General features: G+C 47.7%; 1 protein-coding gene across 1 annotated transcript in view; it reads left to right on the forward strand.

Annotated features, from left to right (window-relative positions):
* The window catches only part of LOC144768327 (carnosine synthase 1-like), a 595,298-nt gene that overhangs the window by 66,476 nt on the left and 509,077 nt on the right, over positions 1 to 19,745 (forward strand). The window contains exon 2 of the mRNA XM_078651907.1: positions 11,066 to 11,155. Coding sequence (XP_078508033.1) covers positions 11,066 to 11,155 — 90 coding nt within the window. The remainder of the gene's footprint in view (positions 1 to 11,065; positions 11,156 to 19,745) is intronic.

The following is a 19,745-nucleotide window of genomic DNA, read 5'->3' on the forward strand; positions in this document are numbered from 1 at the left end:
GAATATCCTGGACCCGCCGTTCCGGAGGATAAACCCGAAACTGCGCCGAGTCGAGAACCGCTCCGATGAAAAGGAGCTTTTGAGAGGGACACAGGTGTGATTTCGGCACATTGATGGAAAACCCCAGCTCGTGCAGGAGGTCTGCCGTCATCTGAAGGTGGTGGACGACTGTCTGGGGCGAGCCCGCCTTCAACAACCAGTCGTCGAGGTAGGGGAAGACTGAAACCCCTAACCGGCGCAGATGAGCTGCGACCACCGCCATCACTTTCGTGAACACCCGTGGGGCGCTGGTAAGGCCGAATGGGAGCACGATAAACTGAAAGTGCTCGTGGCCTACCGTGAACCGCAGGTAACGCCGGTGGGCCGGCAGGACGGGGATGTGAAAATACGCATCCTGCAAGTCCAACGCCACCATCCAGTCTTGTGGGTCTAGAGCAGCCAAGACCTGAGCCAAAGTCAACATCTTGAACTTCTCCTTCCGGAGGAAGCCGTTGACGTTCCGTAGGTCCAAGATAGGACGTAGGCCCCCTTTGTCCTTCTTGGGTACCAGAAAGTAGTGGGAGTAGCAACCACACCCTACTTCTGGCCCAGGAACGCGCTCGATGGCCCCCTTGGCCAAGAGGGCCGTAACTTCCTCCTGCAGAAGTGTCAAGTGGTCCCCCGACACACGGTGGTTCTGCGGTGGCATGGCTGGAGGAGTGGACTCGAAGGGGAGGGAGTAGCCCCTTCGGACGAGCTGCAGCACCCACCTGTCCGACGTAATCGTGCGCCAGCGGGAGTGGTGATGGCGAACCCTGCCACCCACTGGCGTCACATGGGCCCGAAAGCTCGGACTAGGAAGATTTGGAGGCTGCTGCGGGGGGAGGTGTGGACTGACCTCGCCGCTGTCCCCTACCGCCACCCCGGCGGAATCCACGGCCGCCACCGCGCTGAGGAGCGTTCTGCGGTGCGTGGCTGGCAGCACGTGTGGGACCGCCCCTTCCGTGGCCACGAAAGGAGCGAAACGAACCCGTCTGCTGGCGCTGGGTCGAAAGACCCAAGAACTTGGCCGTGACCCTGGAGTCCTTGAAGCGCTCAAGCGCGTTGTCCGCTTTGTCACCGAACAGGCGACTGCCATCGAAAGGCATGTCCATGAGGGCATTCTGGACATCCGGCGAGAAGTTGGCGGATCTCAGCCAAGCATGGCGACGAATCGCCACCGTCGTGGACATAGCCCGTCCCAGCGAGTCGGTCGTGTCAAGACCACACCGTATGGAATATCTCGCCGCGTCCCGGCCTTCAATCAAGGCCTGGTTGAGCTTGTCCCGCACCTCCTGCGGGCATTGCGGCATACACTCCGCGACCGTATCCCACAGAGAGTGGGTGTAGCGGCCTAAGAGGCATGCGGTATTGCAAGACCGCAGTCCTGCACTCAAAGACGAAAAGACCTTCTTGCCAAATTGGTCATAACGCTTAGATTCCCGATCGGGCGGGGCCGTCGGGAATGCGGACTGGGAAGTGGAGGCTTGGATCACCAGACTCTCCGGGGAGGGATGGGTGGAGAGGAAGGCAGGGTCGTCCGAACACGGACGGTGACGCCTGGCAACGTTTCGGTCAACAGGTGAACCGGAAGCGGGCCTGGACCAGGTGCCCAAAAGGACATCCGTCAGGGCGTCATTAAACGGCAGCAGAGGCTCCTGTGGGCATGACTGCGGTTTAAATACCTCGGTGAGGATGTTAGGCTTCACCTTAGCGACGGGGAGCTCAAGGCTCAAGGCCTTGGCAGCCCTCATCAGTACCACCGAATAGGCAGCCCCAGCCTCCGACGCCACAGTGGGAGGCGAGACAAACCCAGGGTTAGGCGACTCGTCCAGACCACTGGCCTCACCTAAGTCACCTACCCAGTCCACGTCGTACTGGCATGCTCGTGACAAAGGGTCCTCAGACCCCTCCCAACCCTCTCCATAATCGTCCTCATCGCCATAGTTCGAGTCAACGATATAGACCGGCTCCTCGGAGCCAAGGGGCCCCAACGGCGCCGGACTCGGCGTCGGACGATGCCGGTCCGACTCCACGTCAGGAGTCAGAGAGGGAATGGGGGTGGCGCCGCGCGGCGCCGGCGCCGGAGCCCCGACGCCGGCCGGAACCGACGGCGGAGTCACGGCGCCGCGCGGAGGCGGCACCACGGGTTGCCCCGATGGAATCGGCGCCGGAGAGGCCGGATGACCAGCCGGCGACGACCCTGAAGGGCCCAGCGGCGCCGGAGCCGCCGGCGGCGTCGGGGCCGGAGCACCCGGCGGCGTCGGGGCAGGTGCACCTGAACCGCTCGGGCCCCCAGACGGGACCGACGGGCCCGCAGGCGCCGTAGGCCCCGCCGGAGGAGACATCGCCCTCATAGCCATGAGGAACTCCTCAATCTCCTCGCGCGACGCGCCTTCCCCAGGGACCGACGGGTATGGGGCAGACGGCGTCGGCGACCCACGCGGGGCCGCGGCCACCCGAACCCCCGGCCGCATCACGCGGGCGTCGGGGGGAGTCGGGGGTACGATGACGACGCCCCGACTTCTTGCGCTTACCTGAGGAACCGGAGGAATGGTGGCGACTCCCGGAGCGCTCATGGCGGCTCCGCGATCGTTCTCTCGACCGCCCCCTCGACCTCCGACCGGACCGGGACCGCTCTCGACGCGGGGCCGACACCCGGAGCTCGAGCAGCTTGCGGGACCGCTCCCGCCTAGCTTTACTTGTCAAGGCCCGGCAGTCGACGCAGGACTCCACGTCGTGGTCCGCGCCCAGACACCGGAGGCAGAGTCGATGGTGGTCGGTGACCGACATCAGGCGGTCGCACCCGTCGCAACTTTTAAAACCGGGCATCCTACCGGCACCTGCAGATAGAGTTAGATGTAACAAAAACTTGGTCAAAAGACCGGAGTACTGCTCTTCGGATCTGCGCTAACTGGCGCGGAAAAAAGAAGAACTGACGTCAGCGCGCGGAGGCGGCGTCTATATACTCCAGCGACGTCATCACGGCGCACGACGCCGACGACGCGGAGCCGCAGGGGACGCCTGCAGACGACGCCTACCGACGCGCAGGGGTACTGCTACGCAAAAGTTTCCGGATCCAGACTGACGCCTGGGGATATTCTAAGGTAAGGAATCTAATACTAACCTGTTTCTTTCAGATACAATCTATGAAAAATGTCCATACTTCTCAGGTTTCAATACCACAAATCCGGAAACATTTTACTTAAAACATGTTAATAAGACAGGAATGAAAATTATGTTGGCTAATACAAAGCAAATTTATTCTGCAGCCTTTTATGCCCAGCTGTCCTCATTAGATTTCGACTTTTGGAGTGACAACATAGAAACCAAAACTGTCTGGAGCTCAAAAGACTGGCAAGTACAGGGAATAGAAGCTTTATTTCGAGCAGCCTGCATTATCCCTGAACAAATAATGTTTTTGAATGACACTGTGCAACAGACATCCTGCCTTGGCCTAGCCAAGATAAAAGATTTGAACAAACCGTCCATACCTACACCTACGCTTGATAGTCAAAACACTTCAGAGGGAGGGGTTTTTTCTTAAAAAAAGAACCAATTTGAAGAAATGGTTAATCTGGCACACAGACACGAATAACTGTCAAGATAGATTCTTGAACAAGACACAAGGGTTTCACAGTAACTGGGCCAGATCCAAGATATGTCCAGAGACAGCATTCAGGGATAGTAACAACTTACAGTGTAGGAAAACTGTGCCTTGAGTGGCTACACAAATCTACACTTACAGAGGTTAAACAACACTTATCTTTACTTAAAGATGGCGTTGATTTAGGGACTTCTTACATGGTCCTACGAAACTACGTCATAAACGTTTCATATACGGAGTTATATACGTCATTTATTATGAAGCTTGGAAAGCGACACAGGCAGAGACTGCAGAAAGGATACGAGAAATTGATCGTATTAATTTAGTGAACACACTCTGTAGTTGACAATGGGTTAACGACCCTGTCATCCAGAATTTATTCTTTGGACAGCATAGTATCCTCTGCCATAGACATAATGGAACAGGACTTGCTCATGCTACAGCATGGACAGTCGCAATAACGTTCAATAATGCTTTTAGGCTGGACGTTGCAAAATCTTCATTCAGGATATGTGCCATGGCGTCTAATCAACACCACGTCATTGTTTTCTGTATTTAACCTTACAGATAAACAAATCACTCTGGCACAAAGAGGAGCAGACTATACGGTGCTGAGCATTGAAAAACTGGAAAGATTACCATTAACTGTTTCGTAGAAACCTGCAACAGAATGGCTAATACACGGGATAATCACTCTGCCTGTCACAATTTTCAATTTTCAATACTGTTTGAAACATATACCAGTTGCCGTGTATGAAAGGTTGGGTAAGGAATACATAAAGCCAACCTGGGAATTACCATACACACACAGATGTTGGAGTGGGGGAAAAGAAGTATTTCTCAGTGGTACACAATGTAAAAGCGCACTAAGCGGTACACTTTTATGTCAGGGTATTAATTTACATGGAGCCTGTGATGGTTCTTTGACTAATTTATCCTGCCACTTGCAAGGTTCTGCAGCAGCAGTGATAGATCCAATTTTTAGGCAGCTTTCTAACGGGAGCTATATAATGTTGAATGATCACATCTGTTATGGCATGTTGCCAGGAATAGCCTATCTCATAACTGTGTGAGCCAGGGTCACTTGTTGTATGCAAATATTGTTTCCTAGAGCTAAGACAGATGGGGAGTTGCCGTTATGGCCTTCACTGAACATCTCTTCTATTCGAATTGATACTTTAAGTAGAATGAAAGCCATTCTTTTACAAAAAACAATGCCACTGACCTTGTCCAAAGAGACGTATGAACTACAAGTTGCAAGGTCCTCTGCAGAGATACATGCCCTTTTATCCACAAACTGCCCCGTACATTTCGTAGAAATGTTAAGTTGTATCTTAAACATGTCTGATACCAGTGGTATTGTACATGTATTTAAGACAGTTTTTTCAGGACTGCTAGCACCCTTTGAAGCAGTCCTCAGCATTTTTCAAAACTTCGTGCACTCTGTGTTTGGCGGCCTGCCTCTCATTTTGGGACTCGTAGCAGGAATACTATTCTTGTTCCTTCTGCTCCGATATGGCAAGTCCGCTCAGCAGCGACACCCAGATTACCATTGAGAACACTCTCCTGGCAATGAAGTGTCGTGAGCGCATGATACAGATTCTGGGCATGGCACATTTAAGAGACCTGAATACCGCGTGGTTTCTATCATTCAGACCAATCTGGCAAGATCGCATCTTACCTGTTCTACGATGCCTGCTATGTGGAGAAGAATGCGTGTTGGACATCTGTCTAACACTTCCATCAGCCCTGCCAACGGATGTTGACACCTTGCTTGGTTCAGCTACGGCCCATGCATCGTGTTGCCCCCAGCGGCTACCAATCCTGATGACAGCATTCATTGAGATCTCACAGACGCAATCTGCTGACGGTGAGATACGTGGATTGACAGGCACCCAGGTACCGTCTCCATCCCCGACGAACATTGCTAATACGGCTAACACCGACGGCGATGCTTCACATTTTTGTGCTATCGGCTTACTTAATGAAGTGGTCTAACTTTCACCTACTGAGGTAGACGATTTCTTTGCCAGCTTAGAAGATTTGATGTTTTCTTCAAACAACGAGAGTGACTTTTGTAGTTAACACACAGCATTCTATGGGACTCTGTATTCGACCTTCACTTTCCAAAACAAAACTTCCAACTTTAAGAACTCTGTTTGTCTGCGATTTGACTTTTTCCAAAATTGAATTTTTTTGTTTGGCACAAAGTAATCTGCTTAAAGTAGAACTATTCTTAGAGAACAAGAATTCTTCTAAACACTTCTAAGTGACAATATTTGACCTTGTCCACAAAAAACATTATATATATTCTGTCATCGAATGGTCTCGACTTTTCTTCTGTATTTCAGAGCCATTTCATAAATGTTATTTCATGACTCATTCTGATAAGCATCTTCCAATGCCACACTACATGCTTTGAATGACAACATTGTTTTTAAAATGCTTACAGCACAAATGCTCATCTTTCGTGTACAACCATTTCGAATGCATTTTATGTATTTTGGGAGGGATTTTTACACATCATGCTTTAGATATGTTTAAAATGCTTAGAATTTAGTAATATCGAACATAATAAAGTGGAGTGAGTGTTGTGTAGCATTTTAGAATCCAAGTGTAATTTACCAATTCATGCCCTTACATAGGTATAATTCACATTGCCCTTATATAGACATAGAAATCATACCCATATTTAGACAACTCATCCCGTCCAAATACAGGCATGGCTACTTCCACTTGTTCCAAAAAGCAACAACGATTTCTTGGAAAACAGCAGTCAGGGACATCCCCTTGCTTGAATATTGATTTGTCCTAGAAATCATGGAATTTTCAAAGAACTACCATTCCCTTGGGGTTCTTTGGTGACGTTATTATGTCCGCCTTTACGTCAAACTAGGCACCTACAAGGTATAAATATGCCTACACTTGCCCTAGCAAACACACAGTGGTTCGGAGCTGCTCGACTATCTACTTGCTCGACGCAGCTCGCTACAGCAAGCGCCGAAGGAAGCCGACCCCCCAGCTGATGCACTGATCGAGAAGCTGTCCTTTCTCTCGCTGAGAATCCAGCTCCAGTGTTTCCAAGCTCCCCTCAATTTCCTAACACCTCGTGGGGTGTTGGGAAATCGAGTTCCGAGATGGAGATACCAGACCTCCTTCATTCTAAAACCAAGGTACGGAACTGATTAGACCCCAAGAGAAATCTGGATTAGATTTTTGGCAAAGAAAAACTAAACCTATGCTACACCTCACTTACTTCTTCCCTCCTACTAGACTTAGGTTAGGTACATCGGGGTAGGCGTATTTTAGAAGCACCAGTTGAGTACGTTTTAGCCTTTGTTATTTATGTATGTATTTATCTATGGTTTAGAAACCATACAATGCTTTTACAGTATTATTTTATAATACTCTTCTTACTGTAAGCATTATACTTTGCAACTAGTATTTTGAATGTAGCAGTGCATTTTACCTGCATGAGAAAGAAGACTGCTCAATAAATCTTTTTATTGACAAATCCCCGTCTCTCTATTTCTCTACACCACTGATGAAACGAAGCATGCACGATAGACTGAGTAAAATATCTATCTATTGTTTCCACGACTCTGAAGATACGTTTATTCTTGGGGAAACAAAGTTGTCATGTTTATGCGGTTGTCAGAAACTAATCCCTTCTTGTTTATTCGAGAACGTTTCTAGGGATGTATGATAGTACAACGAGATCTTTTTGATTGCGGTACTTTACATCGCGGATTTTACAACGCAAGTCGTTACAACGGCTTGCGTTGGAGGGCGCGAATTGAGTATTATTATAATTTTCTATTCGAACACCAGCCCACATAACAGTAGGGAAGGTGTTGGAATAGAAAATTACAATATTCCTTAACCAACAGCGCCACGACTTGCGTTGTAATCGCAGCATGGTTAAGGTTGTGCAGTGTAAACACCGCGTTGTAAACGACGTTTACCGTTTCTAATGACCTCCGAGTGAGCTGGCACACACAAGTAAGTCTAATATATTCGATAGAGACCTAGTCGACCTCAGTCCTATGTCAAATCTATAGGATATATTATTCCAATGCGCAGGGCCTATTGGAAATATAGGAACTACACTACACTATTCCTTGATATCCCCTTTGCTGCCCACACATACATTATTATTTATTGTGGACTGGGGATCCCCAAAGGCAATGCAGTACATACTATATTACTGATGATGATATGATCTTGTAGTTCAAAGATATTCAAGAGGCACAGGTAGAGATGGCCCAATTATTCACCTTTGGAAATCTCTAGGACCTCTGCATAAATGGAGACAAATCGTGTGCTTACTCCTTCACCAGCACATATGCTGAGCCCAAATTCCAGTTAAGTGATTCTATGATTCCAGTGGCCCCTTGCATCTTTTGGTATCTTGGGGTTCAAGTATACAGAGATTGCCCTGATTTATAGGAAGGTAATCTCACTCGTATGATCACGCACTGAACTCTCAGGTGGCCTTCTGGGTAACCTTACCCCTTTCTGTTGCCTACTGCATAGCTGGGCAACTGCAGTATTTGGTATACTTGCTAGCTGGTCATGACTGAAATAGAACCTTACGAAGGCTCAGCTAGAGTGTGGCCAGTTGCACAGATTACTATGCCTTTATGTTCCGTCGCTTCCGACACATACATTACTATTGCGCACTGCCCTGACGTACTGGAAACTAGCAATGAAATATACGTCGGTCGGGATGCCTTATGAACCTAATATCCACCTGTGAGGCCTCCCTACTACCATGGGCACCCTAATGAGACATGGATTAGTACCCTTTGAGCAAGGTGGGTCAATATGGCGGGAGGGTTATTTGCGAATGGCTCTCTAATGCCCCACAAGGATTTTTTACAGGCTCATAGTCTCCCTGACTCTCTATTGCTCACTCATGCAAGTATCCTTCAATATGTGCATAAATATGGAGCGGCAAATGGACTGGAGTTCTTCACCCATCAACTCCTCTGAGCACTGCACATTATAGGGCATGGTCGGCACTTGGTGTGATGGCTGTACACTTGGTTCCTAGAAATGTAGGTTGGAGACAGATGTCGCTAGGGAACTCTCTGAAAAGGAGTGGGAGTGCTTACTAGAATACCCCAAAAAAGTATCTCGCAACTCGGGATCCAAATTCATTCAATTTTCCATACTACATAGACCATATTTAATGCCACACAAAATCAACCAGAAGTACCCCCTTGGTGTCCTCGGTGTGTCCCAGTTGCCAATCACTCGGGGCAGACTTGATTTATATGCTGTGGGCTTGTCCGAACTCTCAAGCTATTGGGCGAAAACAGCAAGAGCATTAGGAGAGGTCATGGGGCAGGCAAGTTAGGATAACTTAGAACAGTGTATACTTGGGCTGCCCATGAGACTCAGAGGATCCAAGGTAGGAGCGTGATTCATGAATCCAGCATTACTACTAGCGAAACGCCGGTTCAACTAAATGCTGGACGCCCCCGTCGGCCACAAGGGTGGAGGACTAGTGAGAGGAGGTGCATCATTGGGGTCTTGCAGAACGTGGAGCCTTCAGGTGGAAGGAATACAGGGGGCTGCAAAAAACATCCATCTCCATGGAATGGGATAAGATATTGGGGCTTAAAAGCACAAGGCTCAGATCCCTAATGTGATGCAATGGCAAAGCTGGGTTGAGCACTAATTGCATCCTTTGGTAACTGTATGCTGGAGAGGTTCCAGCACCAGCGGATGCACCAGGTCCGTATCCAGACTTTACCGCACACACAACCCTGCTCCTCCCCACTTACACTGGATAGAACAGCTCCTTAGAGACACATCAGGTTTTTAGATTGTTTTGGGATCTGGGTAGGGGGTTGGTTATATAATATGATCGTAATGTTTTTCCCTGCTTGACATGACTGAGACTGAGATTAAATGACACACCCGAGGCACTGTATATATATCCTATTGTTTTGATTTGACTGCACTAACTTGATTATTGAAAAGTCATTGTCCTGTAATGCCTAATTTCGAGGAAAATGCAATAAAGTTTCTATTAAAGAGAAAGTTTACACATTGTTTCTGAGTGAGTACGGCATTTATATACATTTATATACATGTCACAAGACTAATGAAGAAGCTTCAGCAGGTTGTGAGGGGGAACATCCTTTACGACGCGGATGTTACCCCGCAGTACTGTTACGACGCGTCTTACAACGCAAGTCTTAACCACGACTTGCGCTGGAGGGCGCTCTAAGATAAGGAATAGTAGATTTACTATTCCAACACCTTCCCTACTGTACATAGGCTGGTGTTGGAATAGTAAATTAAACTATTCCTAAGTCCGCACCCCTACAGCGCAAGTCGTTGTAACAACTTGCGTTGTAAAAGACGCGTTGTAACAGTACTCATGGTAATATCACGCGTTGTACCGTCGTAAATCCGGTTGTAAATGCTCAGCACTGGAGGTGTGTGATAAGGTGTCTCTCAACCACTTACGCTGCCACATATACCTGGAAGTTGATTATGCAAGCACCTCTAGCAGCACTACACCCCTAACAGCGTAGGGAGCACATCTAGCAGCAACTACTTAGACCATAGCCAACAACTCTTGTCGCACGGAACCACTAACACCTTGGACAGCCCCTTGTGCTGCAAGGCACCACTAACACCTTGGACAGAACCTCCAGCAATGCAGACCACTAACATCATCAACAGCATCTCGACAGCTCAGCACCACACCTTGTGCAGCACAGCACCCCTTACATAACGGATATAACCAAAGCATCCCTATTGCCAAAGCCCCACAGCAGCAGAGCACTGTCCACCTCCACTGTTAGCACCTTCAGCGGCACAGTTCTTCCTATGACCATGGACAACAGGTTCAGCAGCACTGAACATGAGCCCTGCACCAACGCAGCACCCACAAAAAGAATGATCATTCAGAGCCAACCAGAACCCCTTAACCCCCCAGCAAAGGGAGCACATTCAGCAGTACAGTACCCACTAACTCACACCATGGGTGCGCGGCAATCAGCACCCCTTCCCTCCATGGCCACCGACCATCTCCATCCCCAACAATGTAGCACCTTCTGGTGCCACAGCACAATGTACAGCAACACAGGGCCTACAAAGACATGGACAACACATAAATATCTCCTTCCAAACATTTTCTTCGGAAATAAAATTACTTAATACAGTCAAAATCACGTCCTATATAATTACTGGGCTAGTTACTTTTCGCCCTTCCTAGCTTATCTGAGGACGAGTGCTTGATAGAGGGTTAGAATGTTAGATGCAGGTGGAGAGCTTTGCAGGTAGGTGTATGGACATTCCGACAGTTCATGTTCTGAAGCTGGTTTTCCCCAAGGATGTTTATGCTTTCTCAAGCTATTACAGTAAAGGAGACTTAAACGTGTTCATGACTGTGAAATAACTGATGTCTTCTATTTTTAGGATTCACATTGTCTGACGTCACGGTTTGTATCTTGGGAAGCCCATCAACATGTCTTTCCATCCTGCTGGGAGGAGCGAACTTGTGTCCAGGTGAGAGGAGCTGACCTACACACCATCCACCAGTCTGCTCTGTGTGCACAGACCAGTTCAGATCTGTCTTTGAACTAATTTCCGGATAAAATAGTGCATCATTTAAATGTATGCAGAGACCTATGTAGTAATAACTTTTCGATGGTTTTCATTCGATTAATTTTGCAATTTATAAGAGTTAATCAGAACATCTTTCAGTGAATACAATCTCCAGCATTAAACTCCCAGTCCTCCTCCCAAAGCCCCATCCCTATCCCCTACACCGAAGCACCCACACATTACATATGCAGATTCATTATACATCATTTTCTAGAATGACAAATGATCCAACTCGAGGAAGCAAGGTGGGTCGATCAGTCCCAGTGCTCTCAGAGATGTCTTGCACCTGCATCCCTCATCCAAATGTGCTAGAACGGGACTCCTTAGTTTACTAATCGAGCATTGGCCACGCCAATAGGTCTCGGTAATCCGAAGCTATCGACATGTCCAATCTTAATGCCTTTTAGCCGTGCTTAATAGCAGCAAGTCTGCGGTTTATCATGGCTGAAAGCGAAGTAAAAAAGAATGAAGCCTGAGCCAGTAGACGTGTCGAATGGCTGTAGGTGTGAGTGTGTGACTTAACTGGGCATGTAATAATATTTTAATTGCAAAATCGTTACAAGTAAAAAGATCAAGCCTAGTTTAACAAGCATTTACAATGCAATGGTTTCGCCTTTGGAAAAGTTAGACCTATTGGCATTGTAAATTACAAAATTTGTATTTATGTGTTGGTTTTGAAAACAGATCAATAAATGGCATTGTCATTTACATTGCCATTAGCTTAATCTCTGCAGTCACTCTGTAGTCCCTAGCCCTCCATAGCACTCCCTAGTCACTCTGCACTCCCTAGCCCTCCCTAGTCACTCTGCACTCCCTAGTCACTCTGCACTCCCTAGTCACTCTGCACTCCCTAGTCACTCTGCACTCCCTAGTCACTCTGCACTCCCTAGTCACTCTGCACTCCCTAGTCACTCTGCACTCCCTAGCACTCTGCACTCCCTAGCACTCCCTAGTCACTCTGCACTCCCTAGCACTCCCTAGTCACTCTGCACTCCCTAGCACTCTGCACTCCCTAGCACTCTGCACTCCCTAGCACTCTGCACTCCCTAGCACTCTGCACTCCCTAGCACTCTGCACTCCCTAGCACTCTGCACTCCCTAGCACTCTGCACTCCCTAGTAACTCTGCACTCCCTAGTAACTCTGCACTCCCTAGTAACTCTGCACTCCCTAGTAACTCTGCACTCCCTAGTCACTCTGCAGTCACTTTGCAGTCACTCTGCACTCCCTAGTCACTCTGCAGTCACTCTGCACTCCCTAGCACTCTGCAGTCACTCTGCACTCCCTAGCACTCTGCAGTCACTCACCTTCTGTACCACCTCGGGAGACAGACATCTTCGCATGTGGGAAAATCAGTTCTACCACATCACTTCCTTGGATATAGGATTAAAGGAGGTGCCCCACTATACGGTACTGGGCCTGATGGCTCATCACAGGGTATTCTAGACTGCTCGACAGGAAGTGAAACAGACAGACATGGGCTTCAACTGGTCACCCAGTACGTTCCTTTTACTCGGGCTCCACGTTGCATGTAGCCGCCGTGGTAAAGTGATATCATGTTGAAGATAATCCCCTTTGTGTTACTAATCCTGAAAAGCTTCAGTGTGGAAACAGGGATTATCTAGGATGGAAAAAACAGGAGAATGAAGAGATATCCTCATTGAGACTTGGCTGCAGGGAGGTCTAAAGACACCGGATAGTGCCTTTGAATGAAAGAATGCTTAAAATGCCACAGAGGACTGATACAACCTCAGACGAATAGTATAGCAGTGATTGTTTATAAAATAAAATGCAAATTTAAGCAATATGCCCGAATCTTAGGTTATTGATTCAGTAATTAATAGGGTTGGGCAAATAAAGTGGAATTAAGTATATTGTGCTTTTTGTCAAAAAGATGGTGATAATCTTGTGTTTTTTGGAAATGGTGTCCTTGTGAGCGTGCAGACTACCTCATAGTCTGTGATACCAATTCATTCATTAAATTGCAGTTTTCTAAACATGGACAGCTCCCAATGGGTGGCGGAGGACTGTGCACAGGGCAGCTTTGACACTGCGGGCAAAGGGCCCACAGCACCTATATTGCAGCAACCCAGAAGAAACAAAGTCAGACCGAGCGAATCGATGAAGAGCGAATAGTGCCAAGAAGTCTCTGAGTGACACCAGTGGAAAGGACAGCAGAAAAGACAGCCTCCTGAAAGGCATAGACGCCACCTAAAGCGATGGAGTATGATCACAAATACCGGCCAAAAGTGCCAGAATGCAACCGGAACATTAGAAGGCCAAAAACACAGCACACATGTCGCAACAGACAACAATAGAAAATGAGGGCGCAATTCGAGCCTAGAAACAAGAAGTAGGGTCAGAAGAGGCTACCAGTGCTAGTAGAGCATACATTGGGGTCAACCGCGCAAACCACAGAATGAGAGGATAAGACCAGCTACATCAGGCCCTAACAATGCCATAACAAACCGAACATCAGTCATGGATAATGGACCTTTCTGCCACTGCCCACAGGCACTCAGAAAGGAAGACACATGACATTACAGAAACATAAGTGAAGCCGGAAGCCGAACACCAGCGAACCAGAACAAACGACCCGATTGGGATCGGAAAGCATGTACCATAAAACACCACAGGCGCACCCAAGAAGCCATACCATGAAAATGCTGATATCTGAAACCATGGGAAGAGCGCTTAGATCCCCAAGGCAGGACCTAAGCACCAGTCCTGAAGGTGACGCTGAACCACAGACAAGCGCCTGCACCAATGAGTGAAAGATCCTGGCTGCTTGCAAGCGCTACACAAATACAATTGGACACCACTTCTGCAGGTGCCGTGCCACCCACGGGGTCCTCAACTTCTTGTCACTGCACTTGCCAAGCATAGTTTGGTACCTGTACTCCTGTAAAGCGTCCTGATGCCTCCGTCCATGCGCCTGCTATCATAGTTTGGTACCTGTACTCCTGTAAAGCGCTCTGTTGCCTCCGTCCATGCGCCTGCTATCATAGTTTGGTACCTGTACTCCTGTAAAGCGCTCTGTTGCCTCCGTCCATGCGCCTGCTATCATAGTTTGGTACCTGTACTCCTGTAAAGCGCTCTGTTGCCTCCGTCCATGCGCCTGCTATCATAGTTTGGCACCTGTACTCCCGTAAAGCGCTCTGTTGCCTCCGTCCATGTGCCTGTTATCATAGTTTGGTGCCTGTACTCCTGTAAAGCGCTCTGATGCTTCCGTCCATGTGCCTGTTATAATTGTTTGGTACCTGTACTCCTGTAAAGCACCCTGATGCCTCCGGGCCATGCGCCTGCTATCATAGTTTGGTACCTGTACTCCTGTAAAGCGCTCTGTTGCCTCCGTCCATGTGCCTGCTGCAGGTAAGAGACGGCGCCGCCAGTCCCCGCGTCCCCTCTGCGCGCTGTGTGATCTTGTGACAGCTTGAAGTTATTGCTGCCTCTTGCGCTACGTGCAGTGCCAAGCATACCCTGTGTACAAGCACGTGTGCAAGGGGGTGGGGGAGGGCTGCAGGTGAGAACTAATCTGTGGGTACAGCAACAAAGTGCTCATACCTCCAAAGTGCTCGTATTTCAACTTTTCACCGCTGTGATCAAGTTCACTTCCCATTAGACGTCGGGTCTAAACTTCATTTTCTCTTGAAATTGTTATAATTGATGTAGGTGTCGAGTCCCGTATGTAAAGGTGTATATTTGTACTGGACACGTGGGGTGAACGGGGGACCCTCCAGCCGAGGGGGGGGGGGGGGTTATTTGCATCTATGATGTTAGAATTCGGGAAGGGGTAACTGGTGTTAAAGTGCATAGATTCCGACTGCAGCATGTTGTCAGCGTTGAAGGCACTTGATATTAAATGTCTGGGCGATATGGAGCACACACCTTGTAGTTAAATATAAACTATGTTTGTTTTTAATGAAATGTGGAGCGAATATTTGTTGAAATACCGGACATCGCAACGTTTCAGTTTTGGGAGGGGGTAAAAAGGAAAGCGTTTTTACGAAATGTCTGCTGACTGGAGGTAATTGGAAAGGGTCTGGGTGTGTGTTGCATAGCGCCTAATCCTGGTGTACAGGCTGTGTTTAAAAGATTATGTTGGTGAACACACGAGCAGCGGCGCAGGGAAATAAGTGAATTGCACAGGATCACAGTGTTTTAAAAAAAAAAAAATTCAGCTTCAAACTCCAGTCTTCTCCAATTCACAAGCAGTGATGGGGTCTGCGGACCACCTCTTCTCGACGTGTGCGGTCTTTGTGGGTGGGAAGAAGTGTTGTGCGGGGGGAGGGTTTTGTGTCCCCTGCATAGGTTGTGACTTCATATCTCCCAAGGAGATGCAGGAGCGAAAAGCAACAGCAAAGTGGTCACCAGGGGGTCATTCCTTCTCCCCAGCAACTAGGAACACCTCCAGCCGGAGGGAGTCACCGCGCACCCATACTAGTGAGAAGAAACATGAGGAGGACATTTAGGCTGAGAACTTGTAGTTGGAAGACGAACGCAGGGATAAGCGCAGTTCACCAAGCTATCTCTACCATGGCACATTTTCCAGAGCAGAGCCGTAAAACAAACTCCGCGACCCGCGCTTCAGATAAAAACCCGAACATTGTTTTAGTGATCCAGTGTTTCTGTCCAATAACACATATCTCTCCCGGCTTCTTTACTCGCGCCACTCTGTGTGAAATGATATGGTTGGTGAAGGACTTATTATGGACCCGACTGGGCTTCTAAATTCTACTCGCCGACATCCTATAAACTGTACAATTTTGGCGTAGTAAAGCCCGTTCGCATGCTCATGGTCGTTGGGTCTTCCGACAGAGGGAGCAAGTTGGAAGCACGAAGAAATGCATACACATTAAGTTCAACAAAAGGATCGATTCTCAGAATTACCAATTCCGTAACCAGCACACCAACCAGTTAGTCCACATGCGCCTGATAAACATACTCGAGTTTCACTCTCAATTGCGATCGCGGTCTGATCCTGGAAGGAAGAAAGGCTGCGTCAGCCCTGCCAGGAGACGAGCATCCCACCTGAATGAATCGAGTCCAAAACGTTAAGTCAGAAAACACTGATCCACAGCCTCGGTCCTTCGCTCTCGCTCCACCGTCGAGGTGCCAGCTGAGCGCCGCTCGGTGTCTCGCGGTGCTGAAAGCGCCTCGCGTTACTTCTTCCGAGGACGACCGTCCACTCTTCTGCAACTCGCTCCCTCAGAGCCTCGCTAACCAGACACCGCATCTTCAGTCAGCCTAACAGAGACTCGGACCGACGCACGTGCGATGTCTTCGGACTACGCAACACGCTGGAACAAGTGCCTCACCTAGGACGTGCCGAGACTCAGTCAAAACACAAAGAAACAAGTCAGGTCCCGGGCCGGCCAGCCAATCACAGCGCGGCCCGGGGAATGACGTCACGGGGTGTCCCGGGCCGGCAGCCAATGACAGCGCGGCCCAGGACAAAGGGGCGGGGCTTAAAAAAAGCACCAGAAACGCCCCCGAATCGCGTTTTCGTGAGAAAGCGCGATTGACAGCCTCTGCCTCCCAATGGCTAGCCTCCATTTATGGAGCTAGCCAATTGGAAACAGAGGCTGTCCTAACCTCACTATTAAAAACAACAGATTTCGATCTGGGAGGGGCTTTGCCCCTCGCCAGGTTACGAAACCTAAAAAGGTATTCCAGAGTATTCAGTAAGAAAGCTTTTAACAAATTAGAAGGTAAGCTTTGCCACTGCATACGGTGAACAGCAGCAAACATTGCAAGTACAAAATGAGACAGGATTTGCCCAGAATCATAGGATGTTCAGCCTGGTGCCAAGAACCGAACCCGGGGGCATATTATCAAGCCTGTGCGATAAAATTATCGCCGCTTTATCGGCCGAAAACGGCCGATAAAGCGGCGATAATGGGCTTGATAATATGCTCTAAGGAATTCCAATCGAAGCCCATGTTAGATGTGAAGACATCTAACATGGGCTTCGATGGGAATTCATAGAGCATATTATCAAGTATCGGACATTTTCGGCCGATAAAGCGGCGATAATTTTATCGCACAGGCTTGCTAATATGCCCCCCAGTCCCTCCGCTTCAAAGTCGGCCAATCAAGCAGTTATGCCACACCCTGTCCTAGTGCTTATAAAATGAAGCATAGAGGCACAGTAAAAAGGAAAGCTTATATCAATCTAGGAATCAAGCTTTTCCACTACACACTAATAAAAAATCACATCAACAAAACGTGCAGTTTTGTAATCCTCGGTGGAAGTTTAAATTGTTGATGCAATCGTCGTTGGTCATAAATCAGACTTAAAGACCATACATTGAAATCTGACTCATGTTTCAGGGGCGCAGCGCCATCATGGTCCGTTCACATGTGGTGCTGGTATCAAGGAGGGTGAGCAAGTCAAGGGAGCAGTAAAGGGCGCTGTACAGTTGAAACGATAAAGAGAACAACCGGATATCACGGAAGCAATATCCCAGTGACCTGATCAATTGTAAATAAAGCAAACAAGTCAAGGGAGCAGTAAAGTGCATGTACAGTTGGAACTGTAGAAAACTGCTTTATTGCGTGAATTGTTAAAAACCCTTGCAATGATATACAATAACAGAGATTCATTGCTAGGTGCTTAGCTTTGATATAAAATTTAAAAACATTGTGAAAGCCTAATCTAAAAAGACACTGAGGTCCAATTTAAACAGTTGAGAGTTAATAAAAAGAGAGTCGTTGTGACATAAAAAAGCTCTATTGCTTGATGCACATTCTATGACACACTGAGGATTGTGTTCAGTTAGGGAGGAGGGTTTGGCGTCTTCCTAGTTGGGGGGGGGGAGGTTGTATAAGAAAACGGTATGGACATATAGATTCCTCTGCTTATGCCATGCCTTAATGATGGGTCTAAAACATGTCTGTAGATCAGTGACCGGGGACGGTAATCCTAGTGAGACAAGGAGTCAGGTTGCCTGCTCGACCATTGTGAGCACATCTCGCCTCCTCTAGCTTCTTAGTGAAACGATCCATATATCTGACCAAGGCACAGTTAAGGGGAGTGCTCAAGGGGTCAAGGCAAGCCAGCACCACTCCCCAGCAAGATCGTATGTCCTTTGCAATCCAACCCCTTCATAGTAGGATCCTTCTGTCTCCTAAGAGATTTTGGCATAAGCATATCAAGTGTATTATGTCTTCCCTGTGTTGGTCACGGAGCCAACACGTTTCCTGGGCACAGTGGGCCCGACTCACAGAATGAACTTAAAACTCAATCCTAAACTTACTACTATTTTGGTATTCACAGAATGCACTTACTACTTTTGGCATTCACAGAATGAACTTACTACTTTTGGTATTCACAGAAGTTAGGATTTTGTCTTAAGTTTGTCTCAAGACAAACTTAAGACAGACTTAAGGCAAAATCCTAACTTCTGTGAATACCAAAAGTAGTAGGTGCATTCTGTGAATGCCAAAAGTAGTAAGTGCATTCTGTGAATACCAAAATAGTAGTAAGTTTAGGATTGAGTCTTAAGTTCATTCTGTGAATCGGGCCCAGTCTCTTTTCCATTTTGGGAGGTGACAGGTCAGGGGAATAAACCCCATTCTCAGCCTTAAGAACTGGAGCTTAGTACATTCGTTAAAGGTGATTGCAGTGGCGGCTGGTGACATTTGAAAGTGGTGTGGCGTAAAAGCTGGGTATGAGTGTTATGTCACAAGCATGCGAAGCGCAGAAGTCCAACTAACAGAAAGGATTTTTGGGGGCTTTTCCCCAGAAAAAGTTTGAAGAAAACAGTGGCAAATGGTACATTTGAAAGCAAATTTGAGAATGGAAGAAAGTTTATATAGCAATTGTGAATGTGTGGTGTTAAAATATTTAAACATATCAGAACTGCCCCATACCTTACTACATTAAAACATTCAACAGTTTCTGGAGTGAGCCACTTGTACAAGAGGACATAAGTACACCAAAACTCTGGAACTGTCACACGTAAGCAATCTGAAGACTTGGCAGCTGTAAATAAACACTTTGACTGTCAGATCACCAATTAAAAGGCTTAAAAGCTCACAAAAAGCAACTTAATTACTCCAAATGTGAATGTCACCGCAGACCACCTTTCGCCTTTCCCTTCTTTATTTTCACTCTACACACTCCAGCAGGCTGTAATCACCAGGGAGGAACACATCCAGCTCACAATTTGACTTCCCAACAATAAAACCAGCAATTTACAGAGTTTTGGGTTGCGAGAATCAAGGGTTCACCGGTTTGGACAAATGCCAAGCACCTTCACAAGCTTTCATACAATGAAATTTCTTAGCTTTCCAAGACTGCAGCCTTCAATATTTATGCTGTTCACACGCCATATGCAGAGCTCTTTTATCATGCGCAGAAGATGGTGCAGTCCTGTCACATACACACAGTCCAGGCACTGAAGAAACAGTGTTCGAGCTTCGAGAGATTGCTATTGAATTCCAGTGACGTCTACATTCCTTCCAAATTGTTATGAAAAATGTGAAATA

This window comes from Lissotriton helveticus, chromosome 1_1, assembly GCF_964261635.1.
Source record: "Lissotriton helveticus chromosome 1_1, aLisHel1.1, whole genome shotgun sequence".
Taxonomy (NCBI): Eukaryota; Metazoa; Chordata; class Amphibia; order Caudata; family Salamandridae; genus Lissotriton; species Lissotriton helveticus.